Source organism: Oreochromis niloticus, linkage group LG7 (assembly GCF_001858045.2).
Source record: "Oreochromis niloticus isolate F11D_XX linkage group LG7, O_niloticus_UMD_NMBU, whole genome shotgun sequence".
NCBI classification, from domain to species: Eukaryota; Metazoa; Chordata; class Actinopteri; order Cichliformes; family Cichlidae; genus Oreochromis; species Oreochromis niloticus.
Window position 1 is genome coordinate 17,763,037 of NC_031972.2, and position 26,240 is coordinate 17,789,276.

The 26,240-nt window shown below is 41.2% G+C and overlaps 1 protein-coding gene across 10 annotated transcripts in view; it reads left to right on the top strand.

Annotated features, from left to right (window-relative positions):
* Window positions 1-26,240, top strand: part of LOC102078309 (probable E3 ubiquitin-protein ligase HERC1) — a 59,402-nt gene that overhangs the window by 28,038 nt on the left and 5,124 nt on the right. For 4 of the 10 annotated variants that reach the window (XM_013275191.3, XM_019361004.2, XM_019361003.2 and 1 more), the window contains 39 exons: window positions 7,580-7,833; window positions 7,961-8,155; window positions 8,267-8,387; window positions 8,477-8,717; window positions 8,837-8,994; window positions 9,100-9,252; window positions 9,363-9,460; window positions 9,614-9,709; window positions 11,466-11,633; window positions 11,753-11,992; window positions 12,082-12,165; window positions 12,427-12,652; window positions 13,745-14,033; window positions 14,378-15,138; window positions 15,507-15,720; window positions 16,375-16,544; window positions 17,262-17,345; window positions 18,078-18,264; window positions 18,338-18,465; window positions 18,586-18,794; window positions 19,001-19,260; window positions 19,392-19,444; window positions 19,544-19,741; window positions 20,239-20,404; window positions 20,506-20,755; window positions 21,237-21,465; window positions 21,552-21,826; window positions 22,318-22,445; window positions 22,720-22,847; window positions 23,306-23,533; window positions 23,784-23,911; window positions 24,125-24,324; window positions 24,478-24,592; window positions 24,717-24,848; window positions 25,001-25,099; window positions 25,240-25,413; window positions 25,502-25,786; window positions 25,890-25,955; window positions 26,067-26,192. In XM_013275191.3, coding sequence (XP_013130645.1) covers window positions 7,580-7,833; window positions 7,961-8,155; window positions 8,267-8,387; window positions 8,477-8,717; window positions 8,837-8,994; window positions 9,100-9,252; window positions 9,363-9,460; window positions 9,614-9,709; window positions 11,466-11,633; window positions 11,753-11,992; window positions 12,082-12,165; window positions 12,427-12,652; window positions 13,745-14,033; window positions 14,378-15,138; window positions 15,507-15,720; window positions 16,375-16,544; window positions 17,262-17,345; window positions 18,078-18,264; window positions 18,338-18,465; window positions 18,586-18,794; window positions 19,001-19,260; window positions 19,392-19,444; window positions 19,544-19,741; window positions 20,239-20,404; window positions 20,506-20,755; window positions 21,237-21,465; window positions 21,552-21,826; window positions 22,318-22,445; window positions 22,720-22,847; window positions 23,306-23,533; window positions 23,784-23,911; window positions 24,125-24,324; window positions 24,478-24,592; window positions 24,717-24,848; window positions 25,001-25,099; window positions 25,240-25,413; window positions 25,502-25,786; window positions 25,890-25,955; window positions 26,067-26,192 — 7,316 coding nt within the window. Of the gene's footprint in view, window positions 1-7,579; window positions 7,834-7,960; window positions 8,156-8,266; window positions 8,388-8,476; window positions 8,718-8,836; window positions 8,995-9,099; window positions 9,253-9,362; window positions 9,461-9,613; window positions 9,710-11,465; window positions 11,634-11,752; window positions 11,993-12,081; window positions 12,166-12,426; window positions 12,653-13,744; window positions 14,034-14,377; window positions 15,139-15,506; window positions 15,721-15,870; window positions 15,918-16,374; window positions 16,545-17,261; window positions 17,346-18,077; window positions 18,265-18,337; window positions 18,466-18,585; window positions 18,795-19,000; window positions 19,261-19,391; window positions 19,445-19,543; window positions 19,742-20,238; window positions 20,405-20,505; window positions 20,756-21,236; window positions 21,466-21,551; window positions 21,827-22,317; window positions 22,446-22,719; window positions 22,848-23,305; window positions 23,534-23,783; window positions 23,912-24,124; window positions 24,325-24,477; window positions 24,593-24,716; window positions 24,849-25,000; window positions 25,100-25,239; window positions 25,414-25,501; window positions 25,787-25,889; window positions 25,956-26,066; window positions 26,193-26,240 lie in introns of all 10 variants that reach the window. The other 6 variants (XM_019361008.2, XM_019361009.2, XM_019361005.2 and 3 more) reach the window with 6 other exon arrangements.

Sequence of the window (26,240 nt, forward strand, 5' to 3'; positions counted from 1 at the left end):
GTTTAACCCTCTGGGGTCCAGGGTATAATTGGCCGTTTTTGACTACTTTTGATTTTACCTCTATATTTCACCTTTAAAATGTGTTTTTCTTGCCTTGTTTGGTATCATTATTTTCAGCACAACCTCAAATATCTGAAATTTGAGTTATTTTTTCATTTTGGTATACTATATTAGCACAGTTGATCTAAATTGAGACAAAAAATTCAAAATCCGAGTGGAAAAAAGTTATATTTTTTACTGTAAAACCCACAAACATGTTTAACGAATCATTTTCATAACGTGAAATGCAAATAGAAATTGTACATTTCTAAAAATTATGCACAAGCTTTGCAAACAACAAAGTTATATGGTACTATTTACCTAAGAATGCAGCCAAGGCCTCAGGCGTTTTTTATCATTTTGTCAAATTATTTGTGCAAGTCCAAAAAATGTAGTTTGTGTTCAGTATAAGACAGGAGAACACCACAGGCCTAAACCCTGCAGGTCTGACAGCAGGAGGTGCATCAGTCCAGTTTTCCATGTGGGAACAGCGTTTACACTGGAATCTGCCTGTGACAGCTTTTTTAGAGCAAATGTGAAATTCAGCAGTCTAACTGACACACAATACAAAACAATAACTACACAACAAACTAACTACAGCCTCCAAACACGCTAAACGTCACTAATGTCTCACATGAAAACTCGCTCTCTCTCTTTCTTTCGCTCGCCCGCTTTCCGTTGCGGGTGTCACTCCTAAAAACTTCCCCTTCTCCCTAAACAACCAAAGGTCACATGTTGCCATATCATTTTTTTGATTGGCTGACATGGTAAACTCTAACACCAATAGGGAAGGGGTGTTTTTTCTTTTTCTTTTTTCACTCGCAAGCGGAGTTTGCTAGCGCTGTCTGTAGAAAACGCTGTTTTTACCGTTCTTCCCGCTGTAAACACCGCTGTTTTGTTCAGAAAAAAACATCGCTTGTATTTTTTATCATAACTCTGGTTTTACGTGGCCCATCGACACAATTCAAAAACTGGTATATAGTTTGAAGTCCGCACTTTCGAGCCAAGTTGAAATGGAGACTGAGGCGCTGCATCTTGTAGCTGTGTCGTCTTAAATTGGTCATGTGATTTTGACGCGCCGGCGCGTCCGGCGACCCCAGAGGGTTAAAGAGAAAATTTCAAGATTAATTTTTTCGCTCCTCTCACTCTAGCAGTTGAGCTGTCTCACTCTAGCGGCAACATTCTGTCCCATACACACCCATTATAAACTCTGAAACGGCTGAAAAAAAGGATGAAACTTAAACTGGAACTGATGAAAAAGTATAATAGATACTGAAAAGATAAATACAAGTTGAATAGTTGAATTTCTTGTCTTCGTTTTAAAGTTTGAATGGTGAGAATTTGAAGAGTCTCTCCATTGAAATACATGGGAAATTTTTGTTGAAAAAAGTTGAATAATTTTAAAAATATAAATGTTAAAAATGAGAAAAATAGAAGTAGTCATGTCCAAAAGAAGAGGAATCTAACGGTATTTGAATGGTTTTTCTAAGTTGAACGGTTTTGAAGGAGATAGATGCACAAAAACGTACGGAATATGATATAATAATAATAATAATAAAGATTTGAATAACAATACTGTGAATGCTTTTCAAGCATTCACACTAATAATAATAAATTTTATTTATGAGCGCGTTTCAAGTCACCCAAGGACACTTTACAATAGGATAAAGCACATAGTAAAACAATGGCAAAATAAAAACAGTAAAACAAAAGCACAAGATAAAATTAACAAACAGTGGATTCACAGTGAATATGCAGATTTGAACAGATGAGTTTTGAGTTGGGATTTAAACTGGGGGAGAGAACCAATGTTTCTTATTTCTGGGGGCAGAGAGTTCCACAGCCTAGGAGCAGAGCAGCTGAAAGCTCTGCTTCCCATGGTGGTGAGGCGGAAGGAAGGTAAAGCAAGCTGGATAGAAGAAGAAGTTTGAAGTGAACGGGCAGAACAGGTAGTGGTTAACAGGTCAGAAAGGTAAGGAGGAGCGAGCTTATGAATGGCCTTGAAGGTGAGCAGAAGAAGTTTGAATATTATCCGGAATTTCACAGGGAGCCAGTGAAGTTCCTGAAGAACAGGGGTGATGTGCTGGTAGGAGGGGGTTCTGGTGATAATGCGAGCAGCAGAGTTCTGAACCAGTTGAAGCTTATGGAGGGATTTTTGGGGGAGACCATGCAGAAGAGAATTGCAGTAGTCAATATGGGAGGTAACAAGACTGTGGACAAGAATGGACGTAGACTGGGTGGAAAGAGAAGGAAGCAATCTGTTAATGTTGCGTAGATGGAAGTAGGCAGAACGGGTGAGATTATTGATGTGAGATTTATAGGAAAGTGAACCGTCTAGGACAGGGGTCTGCAACCTTTTACACCCAAAGAGCCATTTGGACCCGGTTTCCACGCAAAAGAAAACACTGGGAGCCGCAGATACTTTTTGACATCTAAAATGAAGATAACACTGTATATATTGTTTTTTATCTTTATGCTTTGTGTGAACAACTAAAGTGTGTTGCTTATGAAGTCCATGAAGTGCTACAGAGAAAATTAAATTATATTTATGTAATCAACACATTTTGAACTCTTAAAGAAATATAACAAAAAGAAAGACACCAACCTGAACTAAAATGATCCATGTAGCAAACAAAAACTGTTGTCAGCTGCCACCCTTATATCGCCTTTGCGCTGTTGGAGCCTTGACCTGACTCTTAAAAAATAATTGGAAAAAAGCACTATGCTGCTGAAAAATGAAAAATAGATATTTGCAAAATTCTGCCTAAATATGTATTTTACCTGGTTAATGCGTGCGGCGGGGCGTGGTTTGCAGCGCCGCTGCAGGGGAGGCGGACGCACCTGAGCGACACCCGCAATCACGCCTTGCTGCCTTTACGTCTGCGCTATCTGTGCTGTTGTGTTGTTGGTGGTGTATGTCGGGCTGTGAGCTGAAAAGCTACAGCCGGCTTTATGCGTACAGCAACCGTGTGTGAAAAGTGCTCAATAAAGAGATGCTCAAAAGCATGCTCATGGAAACATCGTCAGGTCTGCTGTGATTTGTTTACAATGGGACTTCTGCTCCTGAACCTCTGCGCACAGAGTCCGCAAATCGGGGCTATACGAAGTCAGTTTACGCAGGACTGTAAGCTGTCATCTGTCAGGCGTGAACGGTGTTTGTCTTTAACATAGTTCACGGTTGAGAACAGCTGCTGACATAATGTGGATCCGAAGATCCATAATTGGCCTACCTGGGGTTGAAAGTCTCGATAAATGCATGGCGTTTCGGCGGGTATACCGTCTTCCGCGAGTGTGACTCTTATTTTGAGCGATGAAAAAATAATAGAATATAATTTTATTTTTATATTTCAATATCACAATAATCTTCCAATTTAGAACTACGAGTTAAAAAGAACTAACATAAATAAAATACACTTCAGCTAAATACTTCTAATTTATTTGCCCAAACCACGCGGAGCCGCAGTATAAGGACTAAAGAGCCGCATGCGGCTCCGGAGCCGCAGGTTGCCGACCCCTGGTCTAGGATGACACCAAGGCTCTTAACCTGAGGAGAAGGGGAAAACTGTGGAGTTATCGATGGTGAGTGAGAAATGGTTCGCCTTCAAAAGGTTGGACTTGGTGCCAATAAGGAGGATCTCAGTTTTATCCTCATTGAGCTTTAGAAAATTAGAGGTAAACCAGGATTTTAACTCGGATAGACATTCTGAAAGGGAGGAAGGTGGGAGGGAGGAATCAGGTCTGCAAGAGAGATATAACTGGGTGTCATCAGCAAAACAGTGAAACTGAAGATCAAATTTGCGGAAAATGGTACCTAGAGGGAGGATGTATATTATGAAGAGAAGAGGGCCTAAAACTGAGCCTTGGGGTACACCAGAGGTGATGGGGAATAGACGAGAGCGGAATGATCTTAGTTGAATAAACTGGGAATGGTCGAGGAGATATGATTGAAACCAGGCGAGGGGTGTGTCAGAGATGCCGAGAGAGGAAAGTCTGCTTAGAAGTACAGAGTGAGAAATGGTGTCGAAGGCTGAGCTCAGATCTAAAAGGACGAGAATGGTGAGAAGACCAGAGTCAGCTCCGATTAGAAGATCGTTAGTGACTTTAAGTAAAGCAGTTTCTGTACTGTGACATGAGCGAAAACCAGATTGAAATCTCTCGTACAGGGAGTGCAGAATTATTAGGCAAATGAGTATTTTGTCCACATCATCCTCTTCATGCATATTGTCTTACTCCAAGCTGTATAGGCTCGAAAGCGTACTACCAATTAAGCATATTAGGTGATGTGCATCTCTGTAATGAGAAGGGGTGTGGTCTAATGACATCAACACCCTATATCAGGTGTGCATAATTATTAGGCAGCTTCCTTTCCTTTGGCAAAATGGGTCAAAAGAAGGACTTGACAGGCTCAGAAAAGTCAAAAATAGTGAGATATCTTGCAGAGGGATGCAGCAGTCTTAAAATTGCAAAGCTTCTGAAGCGTGATCATCGAACAATCAAGCGTTTCATTCAAAATAGTCAACAGGGTCGCAAGAAGCGTGTGGAAAAACCAAGGCGCAAAATAACTGCCCATGAACTGAGAAAAGTCAAGCGTGCAGCTGCCAAGATGCCACTTGCCACCAGTTTGGCCATATTTCAGAGCTGCAACATCACTGGAGTGCCCAAAAGCACAAGGTGTGCAATACTCAGAGACATGGCCGAGGTAAGAAAGGCTGAAAGACGACCACCACTGAACAAGACACACAAGCTGAAACGTCAAGACTGGGCCAAGAAATATCTCAAGACTGATTTTTCTAAGGTTTTATGGACTGATGAAATGAGAGTGAGTCTTGATGGGCCAGATGGATGGGCCCGTGGCTGGATTGGTAAAGGGCAGAGAGCTCCAGTCCGACTCAGACGCCAGCAAGGTGGAGGTGGAGTACTGGTTTGGGCTGGTATCATCAGAGATGAGCTTGTGGGGCCTTTTCGGGTTGAGGATGGAGTCAAGCTCAACTCCCAGTCCTACTGCCAGTTTCTGGAAGACACCTTCTTCAAGCAGTGGTATAGGAAGAAGTCTGCATCCTTCAAGAAAAACATGATTTTCATGCAGGACAATGCTCCATCACACGCGTCCAAGTACTCCACAGCGTGGCTGGCAAGAAAGGGTATAAAAGAAGAAAAACTAATGACATGGCCTCCTTGTTCACCTGATCTGAACCCCATTGAGAACCTGTGGTCCATCATCAAATGTGAGATTTACAAGGAGGGAAAACAGTACACCTCTCTGAACAGTGTCTGGGAGGCTGTGGTTGCTGCTGCACGCAATGTTGATGGTGAACAGATCAAAACACTGACAGAATCCATGGATGGCAGGCTTTTGAGTGTCCTTGCAAAGAAAGGTGGCTATATTGGTCGCTGATTTGTTTTTGTTTTGTTTTTGAATGTCAGAAATGTATATTTGTGAATGTGGAGATGTTATATTGGTTTCACTGGTAAAAATAAATAATTGAAATGGGTATATATTTGTTTTTTGTTAAGTTGCCTAATAATTATGCACAGTAATAGTCACCTGCACACACAGATATCCCCCTAAAATAGCTAAAACTAAAAACAAACTAAAAACTACTTCCAAAAACATTCAGCTTTGATATTAATGAGTTTTTTGGGTTCATTGAGAACATGGTTGTTGTTCAATAATAAAATTATTCCTCAAAAATACAACTTGCCTAATAATTCTGCACTCCTTGTAGATGTTATTATTAACCAGGTGTAGATGAAGTTGAGCTGCAACCACTTTTTCGAGTATTTTAGAAATGAAGGGTAGATTGGAAATCGGAGAGGTTGTTAAAGTTGTTAGGATCTAAAGAAGGTTTTTTCAGTATAGGAGTGACTAGAGCAGTCTTGAATAAGGAGGGAACGATACCGGTGGTGAGAGAAGAGTGAATGATAGCAGAGATGAGTGGGAGTAAAGAAGAGAGGCAGGATTTCACAAGCCCCGTGGGCATGCGGTCAAGATGACATGTGGCAGGCTTTGATTTACATGTGAACTCGGAAATATCGGATAAATCAGGAAGATGAAAAGTGGAAAACGGCTCAAAAAAGAGAAAAGGTTCTGAAAAGGGCGTAGACACAACATTTGATCTGAGTTGCTGGTGGATGTTATTGATTTTCGTAGTCCAGAACAGCATCAAGGAGTTGCAGGTTTCAGAGGAATAGAAGTGTGGTGGTAAAGCGTTGGGGGGTTGAATTAGTTTGTTGAGAACTGAAAACAGAGTCCTTGCATTACCCTCATAAGAACTGATAATACCAGAGTAGAAGCTTTGTTTGGCCTTGCTGCTGGAGTCTTTATACTGAAGTACATGGTATTTATAGATTTCTGAATCAACAGTTAAACCAGATTTCTTATATTTACGCTCTAGCTGGAGGTCAGAGGCAAACCAGGGAGCAGAGCGAGCGAAGGAAACAGAGTGGGTTTTTACAGGAGCCAGAGAATCAAGGACAGTGCGTAGACAATTATTATAATATAACAACAAATCATCAGGAGTAGAATAGAAGTCCGGAATCTGAACATTGTACAAACTGGTAGTGAGAATGTCCATATCAATGTTCTTGATGTTGCGGAACGAGATGAGACGGGTTGGCTTGGTAGAAGAGCAGCAGAGAGTGAGGTTAAATGAAAGGAGGAAGTGGTCAGCTATGGGGATTTCAGTAGCAGAAAGATTCGAGGGAGTAAGACCAGAACAGCAGACCAAGTCCAGGGTGTGTCCTTTAGAGTGAGTGGGAAAGTCAATAAATTGTTTAAATTCAGAGCCTTCGAGACAGGAGGAAAAGTCTCTGGTGAGCAGAAGGTCATTATTGTCCATGTGAATGTTGAAATCTCCCACCAAGATCACATTTGGGGAGAGAGATGAAAGATGGGTTAGTAGATTAGCAAAGTCACTGAGGAAGACAGGGTTAGGTTTGGGGGGGGCTACAGGTATACAGTAGCTATGATGGTGGGAATGGGTCCAGTCAGCTCACATGCAAAGACCTCTAGAGAACTAAAGGTATCAACATTAACTGGCAGGACTTTCAAGTGCTGGCGAAAGAAGATCGCGAGACCACCCCCACGACCTGAGCAGCGGGGTTTAGAAAAGTAAACAAACCCCAGAGGAGTAGATTCATTTAGCTGAGAAAAGTCATCAGGTTGTTGCCAGGTTTCAGTTAAGCAGAAAAAGTCAAACTTACGGTCAGATAGGAGGTCTTAGATGAGAGGTCCCTTATTTGTCAATGAACCAATGTTTAGAAGACCGAAGTTGAGTGGAGTATTTTCTTTTTTGGTAATCGCGGTGGGCGCCCTGGGCAGGTGGGCTGCAAACCTTTTGACATTAGGACATTAGGGAAAACCTTTTGATCATTATGACAGCCTGACTGTCTTAACTGTTCTGCATATTCTAATAATATTGAAAAATGTAATAGTTTGTTGCCTGTCAAGTCAAGATAATATCCAGAGAAAGATGTTAAGAGAATTAATATAAATGAGATGTTTTATAGTCCTTCATACAAAACCCTCTCTTTGCTCTAGGTTTACCTCTGTGTTCTTTGGGGATAATGAAAGATGCTTGGGATCGCCTGCGACAGTGCATCAGCCCATCCACCACCATGTCCCACTACAGCAACAACACTTTGCCTATTCTTAACCAGGTGTTTCACTTTGTCTGTGGAAACCTGGCCCATTTATCACCCTGCTCAGTGGTTTTTTCCCCTGGTCAGAGTTGTAGTCTGGCAGATCCAAAGTCTATTACTTTTGCCATTCTGCAGCAGCAACAGCGGGCTGAGGTAATTCAAATTTTACTTTATAAGACAAGTTATTAATTAATGCTGTTTGTTGTGGGCCCAAAATGGTGTTCTGTAAGGAACTTAAAAGTCTCTCTTATGATCTACAAACTCTGTCTGTTTTGATCAGATGCGGCTGGAGGCCTTGTGTCAGATGTCAGCCTTCCTGTCTAAGATGGAAGAAAAGAGCTGTGAATCCACAGCATCCTACCAGTTTCCTGCTTTGTTGCATTCTGTGCAGCTACAGTTCCTGTCTGGATGCTTTGCCTTAGGAACACAAATCATTGGCTCCCACACTGCTAATTATGAGACCCAGCACTACATGGTACATCTTAGACGTTTAGAAGTAATGAATATGCTTGCTAATCCAGATGGAGACACTGAAAATTGTAGCCATGCTTCATTTTGCTCTTTTTTCCCTCTTTTCTCAATGCAGTGTGGCACACATTCAGCTTCTTTGGATACACAGAGAGAGTTACAGTCTGCAGCCCACACCTTCTACCAGCAGGTGGTGCGTGTTCTTAAACAGAGAGTCCTGTTTGAAAGAAAACATCCAGGTAGGTTTCTTCTTACACAGTGTTGCAGTGTTTAGGTTTTAGTATATATTTGATAGTTATATTTAACATATTGTCCCTGTCACACTCAGGTTCTTGCCAGCACCTTCTTCTTGCCACAATGTTTGCACTGAATTTCTGTTACCAGCCTGTGGATCTGGTGCTAGTCATCAAATGTGGCATCCTGGAAATTCTTTCCACGCTGACCAACAACAGCTGTGTGCTGATCAACCAGGGCTGGTTTGCAGCCACAGCGTCTGGATCTATGCTATTAGGTGGAGCCGTGAGGCTCGCTTGTGCCCGCCTGCTTCAGATATTGACTGTAGCTGCAAGGTGAGAATGAAGAGGTTAATAAAAAATAAAGAAAGAAAGAAAGTATACAAGATTACTACTTATTTTATTTTCTTTACCCTTGTTTAAAATTTGCATAACAATTTAACCTGTGCTTACAGCTCGTGTGAGGATTTGCTGCCTATTGATGTATCCCAGGCACTTATGGAGGTGATGTGTGAGCAGCTCCAGAACATCTTGTACAATTTCCACCAGCAACAGATAGCAGAGATGGGAACAGCCGGGAAAACTGATGTGGACTCCTACACAAATCTAGTTGGTCGGGCAAATTTAGAAATAATGAAGGGCGGATATGGCATTTGTAAAGCCATTAAATCAAGTCACCCCTCTGAGCATGTTCTTCCTTCTCTTTATGTTGTTTTAGGAGCAGAAAACAGCAAAGTGGTTGAATCCCAGATTGCGGATTTCTTGGTGTTTCTGAGGCGTGTACTGTCATTAAGAGTAATGAAAAGACTTTCTACATTTATAAGATGGATCGATCCACTCATGGCCATTATTTCACACAAGTGCTCTTTAGGTAAGGCAATTTTTTTTTTTAAAAAAACAAAAAACAAAAAGAATCTGTGTTAATACTGTTAAGACTGAACTTTGCTTTTAAAATTAATATCACAAAACTCTGCTCTTCAGGATCTCCACGCTTCCAGAACCTCCGCACTAAGCTTCTGACCTTCCACGTTTTAGAACGACTGTTACCTGCTTGTTCTGAGCCCGTTCACATTGAACAGGTATGATGTAAACATGTAAATGTAGTAAATGCAACAATTGAACAAAATAGGTCAAGAATACTTGAGTGTTCTGAACAGTACCAAGTTGGCATGACATGTTAAAGGTGATGAATGCAGGATTACCCACTTGTATTTTTCCCTGTTTTCTTGTAGATTGTTAAACAACTCTTTCAGCTCTTGTCTGTTTATATGTGGGAGGAGCCTCTAAGTCAGAGCAACCATGAAGAAATGCCTGAAAAAGACACAGGGGTAAGACATTATGAACACCATGTACTGAGTTACATATTAATAAAGCTACAGCATCTTATCGGCTCATCTTAAGCATGTGCACTTCTCTATATGTCTCACTTATGTTTTATTATTTGTGTTTTTACTGTGATCTGAAGTGATAGGAGTCATTTTTTGTTTTTTAACTGTGCTTTCCCTGCACTGTAGACTGATAACCTTTTGAGAGAAACGGTTACACAAAATAATACTACACACCCTTAAACTTGTGTGTTTTTATTTGCTCGTGTTTTATACTGTCTTGATTTGCAGAAAAGAAATCATGTCTGTTGCATAAATAATCCTCCTCTTTGTATTTAAAACATTAGATGACATTTGAGTATTTTTGCAGTCTATTAAATTTTTCATCCAGCCAAACAAAAGCCACATAAAAATGTCAAAAAGTGCCTTCACTTTTTCTCTGTTTAAAATAGCCAAGGATAGCAGTAATCCAAGAGGAAATGCTGTTTACGGCAAAATGAAATGCTTTCCTGGCAGTAATGAAACTGAAAACAGTGGGGCCGCTCGATGGAACAGATGGGCCTGTTCTCTGTGGTTGACTGAGATGAAAAGTGTCAGAGGATAGAAATGTACACGTATGATTAATTATCAAAACTATTACATCAGGAATGTGAAATGAATATTAATAATTCAAATAAAGCTAAACTCTATAATGTTTTATTATTATATTTATTATTTCATGTGAAAATGGGATTTTCCTGTCTTTGTTTAATTTAAGTTTAACTTTCAGTCATGCATTTCTAGTTTGTTTTTTTTTTCAAAATTTTCTTTTTTTTCTTTTAGAATTAATGTGTGATTTCTAATTTGTCTTAGTGTGTTGTCCACAGCAGTTACCACCCTCTGTATGCTACAGAAACACTTCATCATTAACATCTTTTCATTGACACACATTATATTGCAATATTTGCTTAAGATTACTTTTGCAGAGAAGGTTATGTTTTTAGTAGTGTTTGCGCCTGTGCGTGTCACTCTATGGACACAGTAGCTCGAAAAGTTTGGAATTCATTCTGATAAAGCTGCAGGGGTGTAGAGGGGTCATGTTAACAGTCCATTAAAACTTCACCTCTATCCACCAAGGTCGTCAAGGTCAACTTAACGATTTATTGGTAGAAATATTTTTAAAAAAGCCTTAAAACTTCCATTCTTCCAAGTGTGATGTGTATCGTCGAAATACAGAAAGTACTGTTTAAAGATTTAAAATATCATGTCACATTTGACTTCTGACCTCTCCTTGTTAATGTCAATGGCTTGATCTGAAGGTCAAAGTTATAATAATGCTATATGTATGCTATATAACGTTATATATAAACGTTAATTTGGACCTCTGACCTCTTCTTCAAGGGCTATCTTTTTTTTTTTTATCAGATTTTACTGCCTCTCTTTGTACTGGCAATGTTTAGGAAATGATACTGGTGTATGTGGTTTCCAAATACCACATTGTAGTTTGCACCACAACATAAAGATTTGACCTCTGATCTTACTTTTACATTTCACTTCTGCCTGTATTTCAAGTTGATCCCGAAATGATTTTTTTTTTTTTTTTTTACTGCACAACAAACTTCTGTATGCGCAATTAAAAAGAACAAAGAAAACAAAATTAATATATAAATTATACATACACTATTCATTTAGTAGTAAATATAAACGTGTTTAATACATAAAATACATGTTTAATATTTTATCAGATGTTTAATTATGTATCAAATCCATTGTTTCGTAGAATCCTGGCAGCTATGATGAATGTATTCCCATTGGAGATTTTTCCTTTGACCCACACAAACTAATGTGCTGTTCTCTGGAGAGCGGGAACATCCTCTCACATGGTTCTGGAGGGAAAGGCTACGGTTTGGCAACCACTGCCATTACCTCAGGCTGTTTTATATGGAAAGTGAGTACTAGTTTACTCTGTACATGGACCACAATTACACAGTTCAAAGTTTGTTATATTAAATATTAATTATAGTTTACAAATGAGAATTTACCACATTATGCCGCTTCTCTCCACAGTTCTACATTACCAAAGAGAATAGAGGCAACGAGGGAACGTGTATTGGTGTTTCTCGCTGGCCAGTTAGAGATCACAACCACCATACAACTACAGACATGTGGCTGTATCGTGCTTATAGTGGCAACCTTTACCATGGAGGGGAACTGGTGCGCACACTTCCCTCCTTTACACAGGGTGACACCATCACCTGCATCCTGGACATGGAGGCTCATACTGTATCATTTGCTAAGAATGACAAGGTTTGGTCAAATAGTTACCATCAGTATTCCTCAGATTGAGTGCTGTGCTCTTGTTTAATCTTTGTCTGCCTGTTTTCTTTTTCTTTTAGGAACCAAAGTTGGCATTTGAAAGTGTGGTCGCTAATGAACTGTATCCTTGTGTCTTATTCTACAGCAGTAACCCTGGAGAGAAGGTACTCGGTGTACTGCACAGATTTATTAGATTTATTACTTATTTGAATCGGATTTATAATATGCATGGGTAACGTTAAATATCTGGAAACACAAGCAGCTACACATACAGTGCAGTGACCTAACATCAAATTACTGGATAATTGCTGCACTGGGCTATACATGGAAAAAACTTGTGGTGTTTCACATACTGCACTATATGTTTCAAAAATATTTTTTACTGCAAAACCCCCCAAACACATGAAATTCTGTACTCGTCACAGGTGGCTCTGAGTGATCTCCAGATGAGAGGCATGCCCAGCAGTCTGCTTCCTGGAGACCCTCTCTGCAGCCCCCGGGCTACTGTGCTACTCGAGTCAACAGTGCAGCTGCTGCGTCGGCTCCACCAGTGTGACCAGTGGTCCCCACACATAAACCAGTATATTCATACCCACCTGGAGCTCATTGGTCCCCTGCTGAGAGAGGATAACTCAGGAAACTTCAGTACAGGTCATTTACCTGACATTTAGGTCATTTAGACAGCGTCCCCAATGGTCACGTTTAACTTGCTCACTTCTAAACACACCTAACTTAAGTTTTCTTTAAAAAGTTAAGTAACACTTTGCTAGTATAGAAAACTCTCTATTCACCTGTCTGTATTTATCTGTAAGGAGAAAGACTGATAGGCATTAATTCAGATATTACAGTGGTCCCTTATCGCAGGAGTTATGTTCCAAAAATAACCCGCGATAGGTGAAATCCACGAAGTAGCCAACTTTATTTTTTACAATTATTATAGATGTTTTAAGGCTGTAATACCCCTCACTACACACTTTATACACTTTTCTCAGACAGGCATGAACATTTTCACACTTTTCTCTCTTGTTTAAACACTCTCAAAGTTCAAACCGTAGGAAGATAAGTCCAGTATTATAGAATGAAACCAAAGGAACCTGCAGGTGCCTTTGACGGTGCAAAACATTTCGTCTACATTGTTGTGTTTGTTGGGTAGAAAACTTACAAACATACAGTACAGCACTTCAAAGTCACACTGCTAGCGATCGAAGATTGTAAATTGTAAATTTGACAAGCTGAATGCATTCTGTACTGTACAAGAAACACAGAGATTGATTGACAGTGGTCTACAGCCAATCAGGAAGCAGAACCAATGTGCTGTAAAAAAAACAACAACAAATAAACAAAAAAAAAACCATGGAAAAGTCTATACAAAAAAATCCACGAAACAGCGAGGCCGCGAAAGGTGAACCGCGTTATAGCGAGGGACCACTGTAATTGTTTTTGAATCTGTATACAAATGTAGTGATGTGCACCAACTGCAGTATTAATTAATCTTTAAACAAGCTGCTTTCCCCACACTGGTCTATTTATTTATTTCGAAATAATTATGTTTATGCTTTATTTGTAATTTTGTTGTCCTTATTATCAAAATTCACTTGAAGTCCATTTTCACTTGTTTAGGATTTTATTTAGGTTTAAGGTTTCGTGATCTACTTGCAGTGGGATACCAGGAGTGTGTGGCACTTGTTTGCCAAATGGATGTTACGCTTTGTTTTACTGTCAGTGTCTTATGTTCCCCTGCAGGCCTCAGTGCATCACACAATGAGAAGGAAGAGAACGACAAGGACCTGACTGGTGATCACACAAAGGACGTGCTGTCACACTGTCGGTTACTGTCTGAGGCCAAGCTGGCTGCTCTTTGCACTGAAGTGTGGCCGGTATTTGCTCTGATTGGAGGAGTCGATGGTGGTCTCCGCGCTGGAGGTCTCTGCCTGCACAAGCCCAGCGGGCGTCGAGCTATTCTTCTCGGCGTTCTGAAGGAAGGAAGCTCTCTCGCCAAGCTACAGTGGGAAGAAGCAGACCTCTCTGTCAGGTATTACAAAATGCGATCATATTCCCACTTACTTCTGATGAATTTATTTCTTTTTCGTAAATGACGATTCTCATTAACCTCCATGAAATGATTCTTATATTTTCTTGTCTTGGTCCTTTCAGCATGTGTATGATTCTACTCTTTCCCTTTCTGTTAGTTTGTTTTTCACTCTCTCTACAGTCTGTCTAACATTTTTACTTTATTTTCATCATTTAGCCCTCTGATCTTACTTTTTTTCTTGCTTCTTCCTCTTCATTCTTAAATCCATTAATCCCTGTTGAATCCGTCCTGGTATCACTCCATGCTGTATCTGTGGGTTCTTCCCATCCTTCCCAATAACTAAGCTCCATGAATTCTTGGTCACCCAGCGACACGCCGATCATCTCACTGGATCCCTGTGACATATCCTGCTGCGATGTCACCCGCCTGGGAGGCCTCAAACCAACCGTGTTGTTAGATCTGATTTATTTGATGGGGCTGCTGGAGGAACAGGGTTGGCTAGGTGCTCACGTGCCCCCGAGAAGGAAGTACTCTGGGGAGAACATCAAAGAATACCTGGATAAAGACATGCAAGATGATGTCACGTGGCTGACAGAAAATGAAAGGAAAAAGGAGCAGAAAGATGAGAGTGTCTCGTCACCATCCTCAACCAAAGATGCAGCAAAGATCGCTGACCTGCAGGAGTTGACCTCTCAAGCTCAGCCTCTGCAGGCATTCCAGACTTCCAAAACAGATGCCTTTGCACTTGAACTTAGGGCACTCAGAGTGTCATACCTTCTCACTGGAGGTTTGAAATCCCTGACTGTCATTTTCAGCTGTGAGAAACTGTCAGATCTGCTTCTAGTGCCAAAACACGAGCCCCCCAACTCCTCGGGGAGTTCCCTATCCAGTCCAAACTGTGACCAAGCTAAAGCCGGCAGTAAACAGTGGGATGAAAGTGCTGAGCTGAGATCGGTGCTGCAGTATGTGGTGCAGAGCATGGTGAAGTGGGCAGTCAGACACTGTCCCATCAAACAGACTGTGTCTCTTGCTGATTTGGAGAGAGTTCAAGTCATGATATACAAAGGAGCTGTTAAAGGACTGCAGGAGGACAAAGAGAGCAAAGGTATGTCAGTGTTTATTCACCAGACAGAAAACAGACAGAAAACACTTCATAGAAAATATAGAATGCAAAACCTACATGCTATAAATATTTAATCATTAAGTCTTAATAAAAGACCATAGTTACTAGGTTAAACAGACTATAGCTACAAGGTAAAAAACTATTGCAGTATGTTAATGATCACTATTCAAACCTAATATATTTGCATCTTAACTTTGAATTTTTCTTATGATGAACTTGACCTGGTTCTACTGTTAGACTTGAAGTTTACCTGTGCTTGTTGCCACTAATTTAAAAAAATAAATAAATAGAAAAATTTGTATAGTAAGAAACTTGGAGTCATAAAACCTTCACGGTGTCTTTTCCTGCAGAATCAGGCCACCACTTGTCTTCTCAGCCCATCTCCAAGTCCTCAAGCTCTGTGTCCTTGTACAGCGTGGGCTCCGAAGGCACTGCCGTCTTTGGCCAGTCAAACAGAGCCTCTGCCTCATCCTCTAACACTGATTTGGCATCCTCTCTCCCAATAAATCTTCAGGCTGACAGCCTCGATAATTTCAACCCTTTCCTTCCCATCAGCCTCCTCCAGTGAGTATAAATTGTGACAAATATGTTATTTTAACTTGATTTAAAGTGATTGTGTAATCCACATGAAACACCAAGTCTGTTAACTTCTCTGACAAATATCACAATAATTAGTCTTATTGTCAGTCCTCATGTTGTTGCTGATTGCTGCAGACCTGTGTCTTTTGGCAGCAACAGCTATTCTGAAGTCCAGGGAATGGGTGAGTTAGGATGTATATGGAAAAATGAGTGAGAGATTTTGCCTGCACTCTCTTTAACCAAGGCTGCAGCTCTGCCTGCTTGTTCTTCTTCTAACTCAACCAGCTGACCGTAGTGTCAGTGTTACGTCTGCTTTCAAGAGGCAAACAGAAACACAGCTCTAGTCACGTGTGTTAAAACTGCAGATAACTTTTAAAGCCCTCACTTCTGCTTGTTTTAACAAGAAGAAGGAGAAGATTTTGACCAAAGACTTCAGAATGATATAGGTTAATATAGATGAATACATAATTAGTTTTACTGTGACTTTCATATATGTAGCAGTGAATCAGAATGAATAAAGCTCAACTGATCCTTTCATTTACTTAATATGTTAAATGTCTATTGAAAATGTAACCCTACTGGTGCAGCGCTGCTTCTGCTTTGTCATTACTCTACATGCTGTATCCTCACTTCCTCTAGGCACATGGTGCTAACTCGGTTCCCTACGCTTACGGGACTGGTTAGCACTCCCCCTGTGTTGCACCCTTGCTTCAGCCTTGCCAGCTCTGCTTCTTGTGATGCCTTCACAGAACAGCAGACTAGCTTCATGGAGCCCGGTCCCTGCAGCACACAGGCCAGAAGCAGCCTGGGTAAGAATGAGCACAGAGTCAATGGTGGGGAGAAAAAACCCACGAGAAAAAAAAGTCATCTAATTTAAGAAAAATATCTGATTTTAAGGATTCTGAGCAATAATGGAGTGTGTAAAAGAAAATGTCTTAGTGTCTCAGTTTTCCCTCTGATGACCTCATACTATAACTATCATGTGATAATTAGGTTAATAATGCCCTGAAGTTTATTTAAAGGAACACAGTAGATGAGTAGTAACTAAGTTGGAATCGTCTGTCTTATGCATGGTTATAAATGTTTAGCCTTTGGTCACAGCAGACTTGCTGCTCAAAACAGCATGTGTTTTGCTCTGCTGTTAGTCAGATATTAATAGTATCAAATGCATGCATGCACTCACATGCTTGAATGGCACCTTTGTTTTTCATTGTCATTTATGTTGGTGGCATTCTGAGTTAGGTCCTTTAGACTAAAGGTCTCCTCTGTGTTTCATATCATGGGATAGAGTGGGATTAAAGGGCTAGTTGATTTGCAACTTTAATAATTTATTATCTACAAGCCTGCAAGAAAGTGGAGTTCTTTACATAAGATGAGGAGGCCTTTCATAATCTAAACTTGTAATAGGCAGCATAAATAAATAAAAACAATTGCTAAATTACACATTTACTTCCCGAAATGGAGCTGTGGGCTTGTTTTTGTTTTCTGTTCTTTTGTGCACTTTTTCTTATCTCCTCAATCACCAGAACGGACACAAATGTTTGTCACCAGTCGGTTGCTAGAAATGGGATTCTCTATGAGACATATCTACTGGGCCATGGAGGCAGCAGGTACTGCTTTGTGTAGTGTGTCTGATGCCACAACATTTTTGCTTCATGTGCTTTATCTTCTTAATATCTGTCCTTTTACTGCGTGTTTCAACCTTCCTGTAGTATCTGAAATAGGATAAGTGTTGTCGTTTTGATTGAGAAAATGCATTTTCTTTGATAAGAAGCTCAGTTTTCTAGTTTTGGGATTTTTGTGTTGCTGTTCATTGGTGGACATCAACTGAGACTTTCCAGTTTTTGAACTGGGTTTTTGTGAACAATCCGCACCTCAGTGGCTCCCCACCTTGGCATTACTATTTACTGATGGGTTTCAGATTCTCTTCACCACTTGTGGAAAAGTTTTTGCACAGTTCACTTTCTTTACTTTGCAGTATTTCATAAAAACCTCATCTTCACAGAAGATTTGCATTGTTAAAAATGGACCAATTCACAATATTTTGTTCTCATATGGTACACATACACATACATTATGAGCATGTAAGCAACTTAAAGTATGCAAATATTGTCACATTTTTGGCACCACCTTTTTTTTTAATCAAAATTTTAGACCTTCACCCTTTATATCACAGATTTCGCTCTTTTGTCACACCTGTATTTGTCAGATGTGCCTGGTGATCTCAGACTATAAACAGTAGCGGTCACATGGTGATGTCTGACATGAATTAGCAATGCAGCACTCTGTGATGCATCTTTTCCCTTTGAACTGACAGTTCAACTTCCCTGTGGTTCCCGCAGATGTAGCAGGTGACTTGGACTCACAAACCATTGAGGTGTTGGCCAGCTGGATGCTAGAGCACCCCCTGACTGAGGAGCAGCAAGTAGCTGAGTCACCAAGACCAGAGGGGGCTCCTGAGACTCCGTCCCCAGATGGGCCAGAGACAGTTCAGTGTCCCGAGCGCCCCACCAGTCACACCACTGAAAGGTGAGCGATCCAATGAACATACACTCAGTACATTCAAGGAGTACACTGACAGCCTTGGTTATTTCATTTACAGCCTGTTGCCCGGGCTCGACTGGATAGAAAGGGAGAACTTCTTGGATGTCCACCTCACTAGGAACAGACCTCCTCCGGCCCGGCGGCGACGCTCAGGCCCCACTCAGAGGACCTCGTTCCGAAGGGCAGGTCAGACACAGAGAAAAATCCAAATGAAATGCAAAAAATTTGAACTATAAGATCAGCTGCGGACAACATTGCCTTTTAATATAATGTATTTTCAATTCTATCGAAATTTTTCATTTTCAGACTTGCCATCACCCAGCCCCCTCCCCCAGTTGTATCAACAGCACACAGCTGTCAGTGATTGGCCGGAGCAGGTAGAGTTTCACCCCTACTCTGCTGAGGAAGAGTCAGAGCTTGGCTACATGGATGATCCATACCATGAAGAAAGTTACGAGGACCTCCTCACCCCTTCATTCTTCAGCTTGGAGAGAGACACACTCCAGATAGTGGAGGTGACACATAAGCACTTAATGTGCATCAAAAAATGTCATTTTAATCTATCTCAATCTCAATATAAGTGACTGAATTGATATCCAAAGTTTGTCCAGTTAAGCAAAGATTTGGCTTTTATGCTTTTTGACACTCTAAGTCCCTAATGCATAACTTTTTAGGCTCTTCTCTTACTGTCCTTACATGTATTTTACTTTCCCCCTTTTAGGCTGGAGAGGAACACAGTCAGATGGTTAAATGTGAGCTGTGCAACACCCTCACCTTGCAGTTCAACAATCACATAAAGCGGCGACACCCAGGCTGTGGGCAGAGTGCTGCACGTAAGGGCTATGACAGCACTGGGGCCTACGTGGATGTTTGGTTCAAAGGGGAATGTGGCTCCAACTTCCCCTTCTACCTCCTCTGCAGCACCTGCAGGGAAAAGTACCTGGCTGCAAATGCAAGCAATCCAAACTCCAAATATGAAAGGTACAGGAGATATTGTACAGATGGGAAATGGTAGACTCATGCAACATGCTCCACATGTAATGTAAGGAAGAAAACCTTTTGGATTTTCTCCTTTTCTCACTTTTCATCATTGTTGTGTCCTACTTTTAAAGGATTAAAGGCCTGACATCAGATTTAATTGGCCAGATGGACAGCACATCTGATGGTATGGAAGGTATTTTTTATCTAACGTGAGGTACAACAGAACAATTATCTTTGACTTTATAGTGAATATACAATATGAATGGTCCTTCTGCTTGTGTAGATGACTGGGAGATGAGCCACCAAGATGAGTATGACACAGAGAAACTGACAGGTCTGGAAGATTTTGGGCTCCTGCTCAGACCACTCGGTTTGACTGAGAAGAAGCTGGTGCCAGACCCCATTGCCTTTACAGAGCCAGATCCACTTGGAGCGCTAGTTTACAGTTCAGCTTTTCCTCCAAGAGCACCAGTTCCCAAAGGTATTTTTTCATTTTGTTTTGTTATACAAAGAACCAAGTGCTGTAGTTTTTGTAGTTAAAACAGAATTACAGAACCTCGATGCATAAAATGATGTCTTTTAACAGGTACAGGTACAGAACTGAAAAACAAAATGATAAAAAAAAATGTGTCTGCATATTTGTACATAAACTGCCAGACATTCACAAAGAATCAAGCCATAAATACTCAGAAGCTTACTGTCCACTGTTTTTTATATTTTGGTGAATGGTTTGCTAAGTTTTTAGACTTGTAACACACGCCCACATTCCCTCTGTGCATGTTGGCAGCGAGACCCCAGGATCAAAACCTAGTTTTATTCACTGCTGGGTGGTGATTCATCGCTCACTTATCATAGCGCGACATCTGAAACACAAACAGTACTTCCAGCTGTCTTATTGGATCTAGGATTGTGAATATCTTGCAAAATCATTTTTTTTCCTTTTAATTAAAATGTTTTTACGTATTTCTTCCCCAATAGGGAATGCCCTTGTCGAGCAGAAGACCTCTTTGAGCCTTGGACAGCAGGCAGTATCACTGAGGGACTCTCATGATAGACTGAAAGCATTAAGGAGAGTCACATCCACAGCCCAGATTCTGCTTGCTTACAGCATCGTGATGAGAGCGCTGTCCCAGACTGCCTCAAGGTTAGTATGACTGTATAATCGACAACATTTTTTGTATTCTTTTTTGAATTTTATTCTTTTGCTGAGTGGTTTCATGAATCCTTTCCTATTGTCATCTTCAGTGCATCAGTGAGTAGCCAGTCTAACGGACTTGAGTCCTTGGGTCTGGCAGACATCCGTATTCTGGTGCGTTTGATGACTTTAGCGGCAGGTGGCAGGGCTCACACCTGTGTGGACGGTCGGTCCAGTATGAGAGGGCTGGTGACAGATGGCAGCAACTCCACCTGCCTCACTTTTCTTACCTCAGCCATTGGCAGCGTGGTGTCCCACAGTCCTACTGCTTACAGAGAGCTGGTGGAGATATGCACTCAGGTTAGTTTTCTCCCGTCAGTCTGCTGATTATAGATAATTCAGGTTTTGATTTCTAAAAGCTTGATAATGTCATGTGATCTTGTGTAAAATCAGGTTCAGTTCAGTCTCATGTGCAATTTTGGTGTGTTGAAGGTTTAAGTAATTATAGCCTCCATGGGCATCCAGTAAAGGATGTCCTCTTTAAATCTTTATTTATGATCTACCTGAGTGTGATCTACAGATAAAGATAACTCAAGTTATAAGAGGAAAGTAAAAAATTAGTTTCCCAGTTGACCGCTCTATTTTGGATGAGTCACTGGAAAACACCAAAGAACAAATACAAATAAACTTAATCCTAATTTTTAATTTCATAACTACAACACTTTACTCTGTTGTTTGACTGAGCACAAAAATCAAAATAGTATTTATTTATTAATATGGTTTGCCTGAGCTTAAAGAAATTCTAAAAACGTGAACATGTGTTTAATGTTATTTCTGTTAGGACCTGATGGCAGCAGCTACAGGGGTTAATATTGGAGCCATCAGTGACCCACAACAAAGAGCATGCCTGAATGCCAGCTTAACAGCTGCAAACCCGGGAGCCCAGCAGCAGAGGGACTATCATGACCAGACGCCGCCAACGTTCCTGGTCACACAAAGTCTGGTGTCCCTGCTAACTGAAAAGAGCCATCACTGTTACACCCCAGACAAAGCTGAACACGAGACTAATGGTGAGAGAGAGACTGTTTGTTATACTTGATGCACTGCGTGTAATGATTTAATGCGCTGTTACTAAAGTAGCTCTCCTCTGGCTCAGATGCAGGAAACCAAGGGGGCTCTTCCTCTTTGACTCCCTCCTCTCTGCCACACCTCAGTGCCAAAGTTGGCCCTCTGGAGCTGGCAAATGCATTGGCAGCATGTGTCCTCTCTGCTCGGCTAACCAGTAAACACCGCCAGTGGGCAGCACAACAGCTGGTGCAGGCTTTGGCTGCCACAGGAAGGGACAGTTCTCATCGACCTCAAACATACAGCGACCTGGCTGGTGACCTGCGGAAATGCCCTCTTAAGAGACTGGAAGGACATTATAACAAGGTGAGTCATATGCGCATCCTTTTTTTGTTGTTGTTTTTTTGTGTGTTGTGTAAGATGTGTTTTGTAGTTTGTTTTGCTGGAAAGATTGAGTTTTAATCTTCTCCATTACCATAGGCCTGCTGCTAAAAAAAACACCACTTAGAATATAAATGATTACACTCACAGCTGTAACTATGACTTTACACTAGTTTATACTGCTTGGGATCTTGCATTTCTCATGTAAATGTGAAGTATATAGTAAAATGAGTTGGCATGTTCTCCCTCTGCCTGTGTGGGTTCACTTCCAGGTACCCACATTAAAGACATGCTCAGTGGTTGATTAGTAATTCTGTCTCTGTGTGATAACCCTGTGATGAACCTGCCTCTCGTCCTATGATAGCAGGGATAGAGTCGATCCTCTTGTGGCCCTGAATTAGATAATCAGTTAAGAAGATGGATGGATGAGTGAATGTAAATTAAAAGTACGTTTTCACTGTTTCTCTTCTGTTTAGGTGGCCAGCTGTTCCTGGAGCAGTGAGCAGAGTTTGTTGGCTACATGTTCTCAGGACAAAGTGGTACAGCTATGGAGCATTAGCCACAACACCGTGGAGCTACAGACCACCTTCTCCTGTATTACCAGGTTATATACTTATTTGTAGTTTTGCATTTTATACACAGATTTATCATTTTATGTTTATTTTCTGGATCTAACTACCAAAGCCTTAATTTACAAAGTCTAATATACTTGCTCATAAAGTTTTAATTATACTGCATTTCGTTGCCCTGTACCTGTGACATGTGCAATGAGAATAAAGTTGAATTCTATTCTATTCTATTCTATTCTATTCTATTCTATTCTATTCTAATGGATCGGTGTTGCTGTAACGTATCCTTTTTCCCGTTGATACTTGCAGTAAGACAGACCGATCAAGCAGTGAGAGGGCTGGCAGATGTCATCACATGTCTCCTGTGTACTGGAGTACAGGGGGGAACTTTTTGGCTGCCCCTGAGAACAAACACATCAACATCATGAACATTAGAGGTAGTTTTCAGCAGTGTCTGATTTTTCAGTTACTTGCAGATAATAATAAAAACATAAAGTTTATATTTAAGTTCTGTAATAATGTCAGATTAATGAAGAACTCTTTCTTTCAGTACTCTGCATTTTATATAAAAATAAAAAGGATAAAATAACTAAAAATATAATTTACTGCACGAGACATGGAAGAAAAAAAGCTTGGTTATGTTTTAATATCAAGCTTGAATGCCTGATAGTTACATTCCTTCAAAAAAATAATAATTAAGAAATAAAATTAAGAATTAAATTAAGAAATTAAAAAATAATAATAAGTAGTATCTGTATAGATAATAGTTAAACAATATTTTAAGGTGAAAATAAAGAAAATGTAGAGAAAATTCTCACTTTCTGCAGATGAATATGACACGACTGACAGAATCAACGCACACAGCCCATGTGACTGTGTTTTTGCTGCTTTTTAGGATCGCTCTGTCACGTGGAGAACCAGGATTCTCGGGTCACTGCTCTTTGCTGGGCTCAGGCCTTCAGTTTGTGGGTGCTTGACCAGTCTGCAGCCTGTAAGAATAGACCCGCTGAGAGCCTGTTGGTGGGACGGCTGGATGGCTCCCTGTGCTGGCTGCAGGTCACAATGCAGGAGACAGACCTGCTTGTGAGGAGCACTGAACTCACTGCCTGCCACAGGAACGAGGGTAAGGAGAGTCTTACACACAGCTGTTGCTGCTTAAAAACAAAGCTGGTGACCAAAATTGAATCAATATATTAACAGGTGTTAAATCTGAGACGCAGCTAACCTGTTCCTGCTTTAATGCTATGCTAACTGCCTGCTTGCTCTAAATAAATATAAATTATGAAGACTTACAGACTTAAGAGTGATATCTATAAAATATTCTTAGTAAACTCTCATCACAGAAAACTGCAATAACCTCATATGTCCTCTAGCTCCCCAGTGTGTAGCCTGGCACAGTGAGGACAAAGCGTTTGCAGTGGGCTATCCCAGTGGGAAGATCCTGTTGTCCACAACAGAAACTTATGAGAACGAGCAGCCCGTAGTGCTGTCTCTCTTCCAGGTTTGCCATCCACACTCACTCTAACTGCAATGTATTAGTGAGCATTGCAGAAAATTTGGTCTCGATATTGTGGCAGTTTTGGGGGGGTTTTTTCTCTTTTGAAAATATAAAGTCATCTGTCATGTTTTTTATCTTTTGCTGTGCCACATGATTTCACTTTCCTAACATGAGAGGCTTACTGACTGCTCAACTACCCTGCTCTTTACGATATAGGACAGCGTGTGCTCCTTAAAGTGGGACCCCACAGGACACTTGCTGCTCTGTTTGGGGAGGTCAGAGGTAGTAAAGGTACTGGGACGCTCTGGGAGCTCCTGGGTGACCCTCCACAATCTCTTCCACACCAGTACTGTTAACATTGCTGAATGGTGTCCACTCCCTGGCAGAGCACCTGATCCCAGACTAATGCTGGCCACGTATGTGTAATACATTTTTCCTTCATTTTATATACCAGTAACTACTGACAAAAAGTTTTGTAACATTTTAGAGAAGGACAAGAATAAGAAGAAAATTCGTGTAGGTTTCATGCTGATCATTGATTTCTGTCTGTCTTCTCTTTGTTTCGGCAGAGGTTGTCAGAATGGCTCCGTGTATGTCTGGACACTACCACAGGGGGGCACTGTTGTATCGTTGCCCAGCATGTTGAACAGCTCCCTGAGCCAGGACAGAGACACTGAGACCAAGGTGAGTTTGGATCTGCTGCTAAAGCTCTTTGGTGCTGTTAATTTTGTTTCATTGCTTTCATAAAATCACCTGTTTGTGTAACTGATTTTATCTTATGAAATCGTCTTTCTTCTTCTCTTTACAGCAGGATAGTGCAAAGTGTGCATTTGTACTTCATGGCCACATTATGGCAGTGAAGTCCCTTTCATTTTGTTCCAGTGGATTAGCCCTAGTGTCTGGCGGGATAGGGGGTCTGCTCAACATCTGGTCCTTACAGGTCAGAAAAAAGAGATTATTTGTGTTTGCCTCTTAAATTAGTGCCAACATCCCTAATTATTAAGTCCATCTGCTTTGTGTGGTAACGAAGGAACTGCTTGCTGTGATTCACTGCAAAATTGTAATCCATGTGTTTCTTTCTGCTTGTTACAGGATGGTTCGGTGTTACAGACTGTTACCGGTTTGGGTTCAGTTGTTAGCACTACGTGGATACCAAACATGGGGGTTGCTGCCTGTTTTGGGAGGTCAAAGGTAATATGAATCACTCAAAGCCCTAATGTGTGGCTAGTATATCTCATTTATTTCTATATTTATAATAACGTTAACATCTATGATCATTTTAATTCCCTCAGTGCTGCTTGGGTAAAAATATCTGTTCTGTCATTTCCCAGGACGTTTTGTTGATCTGCTGCACTCCTGACTGGATCAACCAAAATCACGTGCTAGCTTCCTGTCGTATGGTCCTCAGAAGCCAAAACATTTCGGGTCTAAATCGGGCACCTTGTTTGGCTGTCTTCCTGGAGAGGCTGCCCCTGCTGCTGCAGGAGCAGTACAACTATGAGCGGGTTATTTATTTAAACTGCACGTTGAAGCTGTATTGGAGCTGTTTCGTGTTCTACAACTGAGTCATGACTTCGAATGTCTTCTCTGCAGACCCATGTGGGAGCTGGCGACCAGCTCGTCCACAGTGCCTTCCTGCAGAGCCTGGCCTCCTTGACAGTTGGGTTGTCCTTAGAGAAACACCTGTGCTGTTACCCACACCCGCCACACCACACTTACCCCGATGCTCACTCCTGCCCTCCAGAGTGGACCTGGCTGGTCACTTACGCCACCACAGTGCGCAGTGCTGAGGCTATAGCCAGTGGCACTGCCTTCCCTGAAGCCTTCATTGTTTCAGAATTTCAGGATGTGCAGGACAATCAAATTGCCAAGGCACTGGTGAGCAGAGACATTCTGTTTGATGCTGTTGCTTTGTCTCTATTATATTATAGTCTCTCTTGTATTGACTTCTTGCAACTTTATGCTCTCCTTTGTCCTTTAGGACAATAGCAAGTGGAGTTTCAGGATGGATGAGCAGCTGATGTCATGGGCCACCAGTAGACCGGAGGTAATAGTTGTGCCATTCTTAAAAACAATTCAGGTGTGAAGGAAACGAAAGGGACAAACATTAGGCCGTTTGATTGACTGAAAGTGCTATGTGCCCTCCTGTGTTTCTAAGGATTGGCAACAAGGGGGAAAGACTGAGGTGTATCTGTGGGGCAATGGACGTTTCGGGCAGCTGGCTGGAATGGGAACCAATCTTAAGATGCCTACACTGGCACCCTCTCTGTTACAGACACAGCAGGTACTGTTTCACTCAGGGTGCAGTCTTTGTTCCTGATTGCTGCTCTTT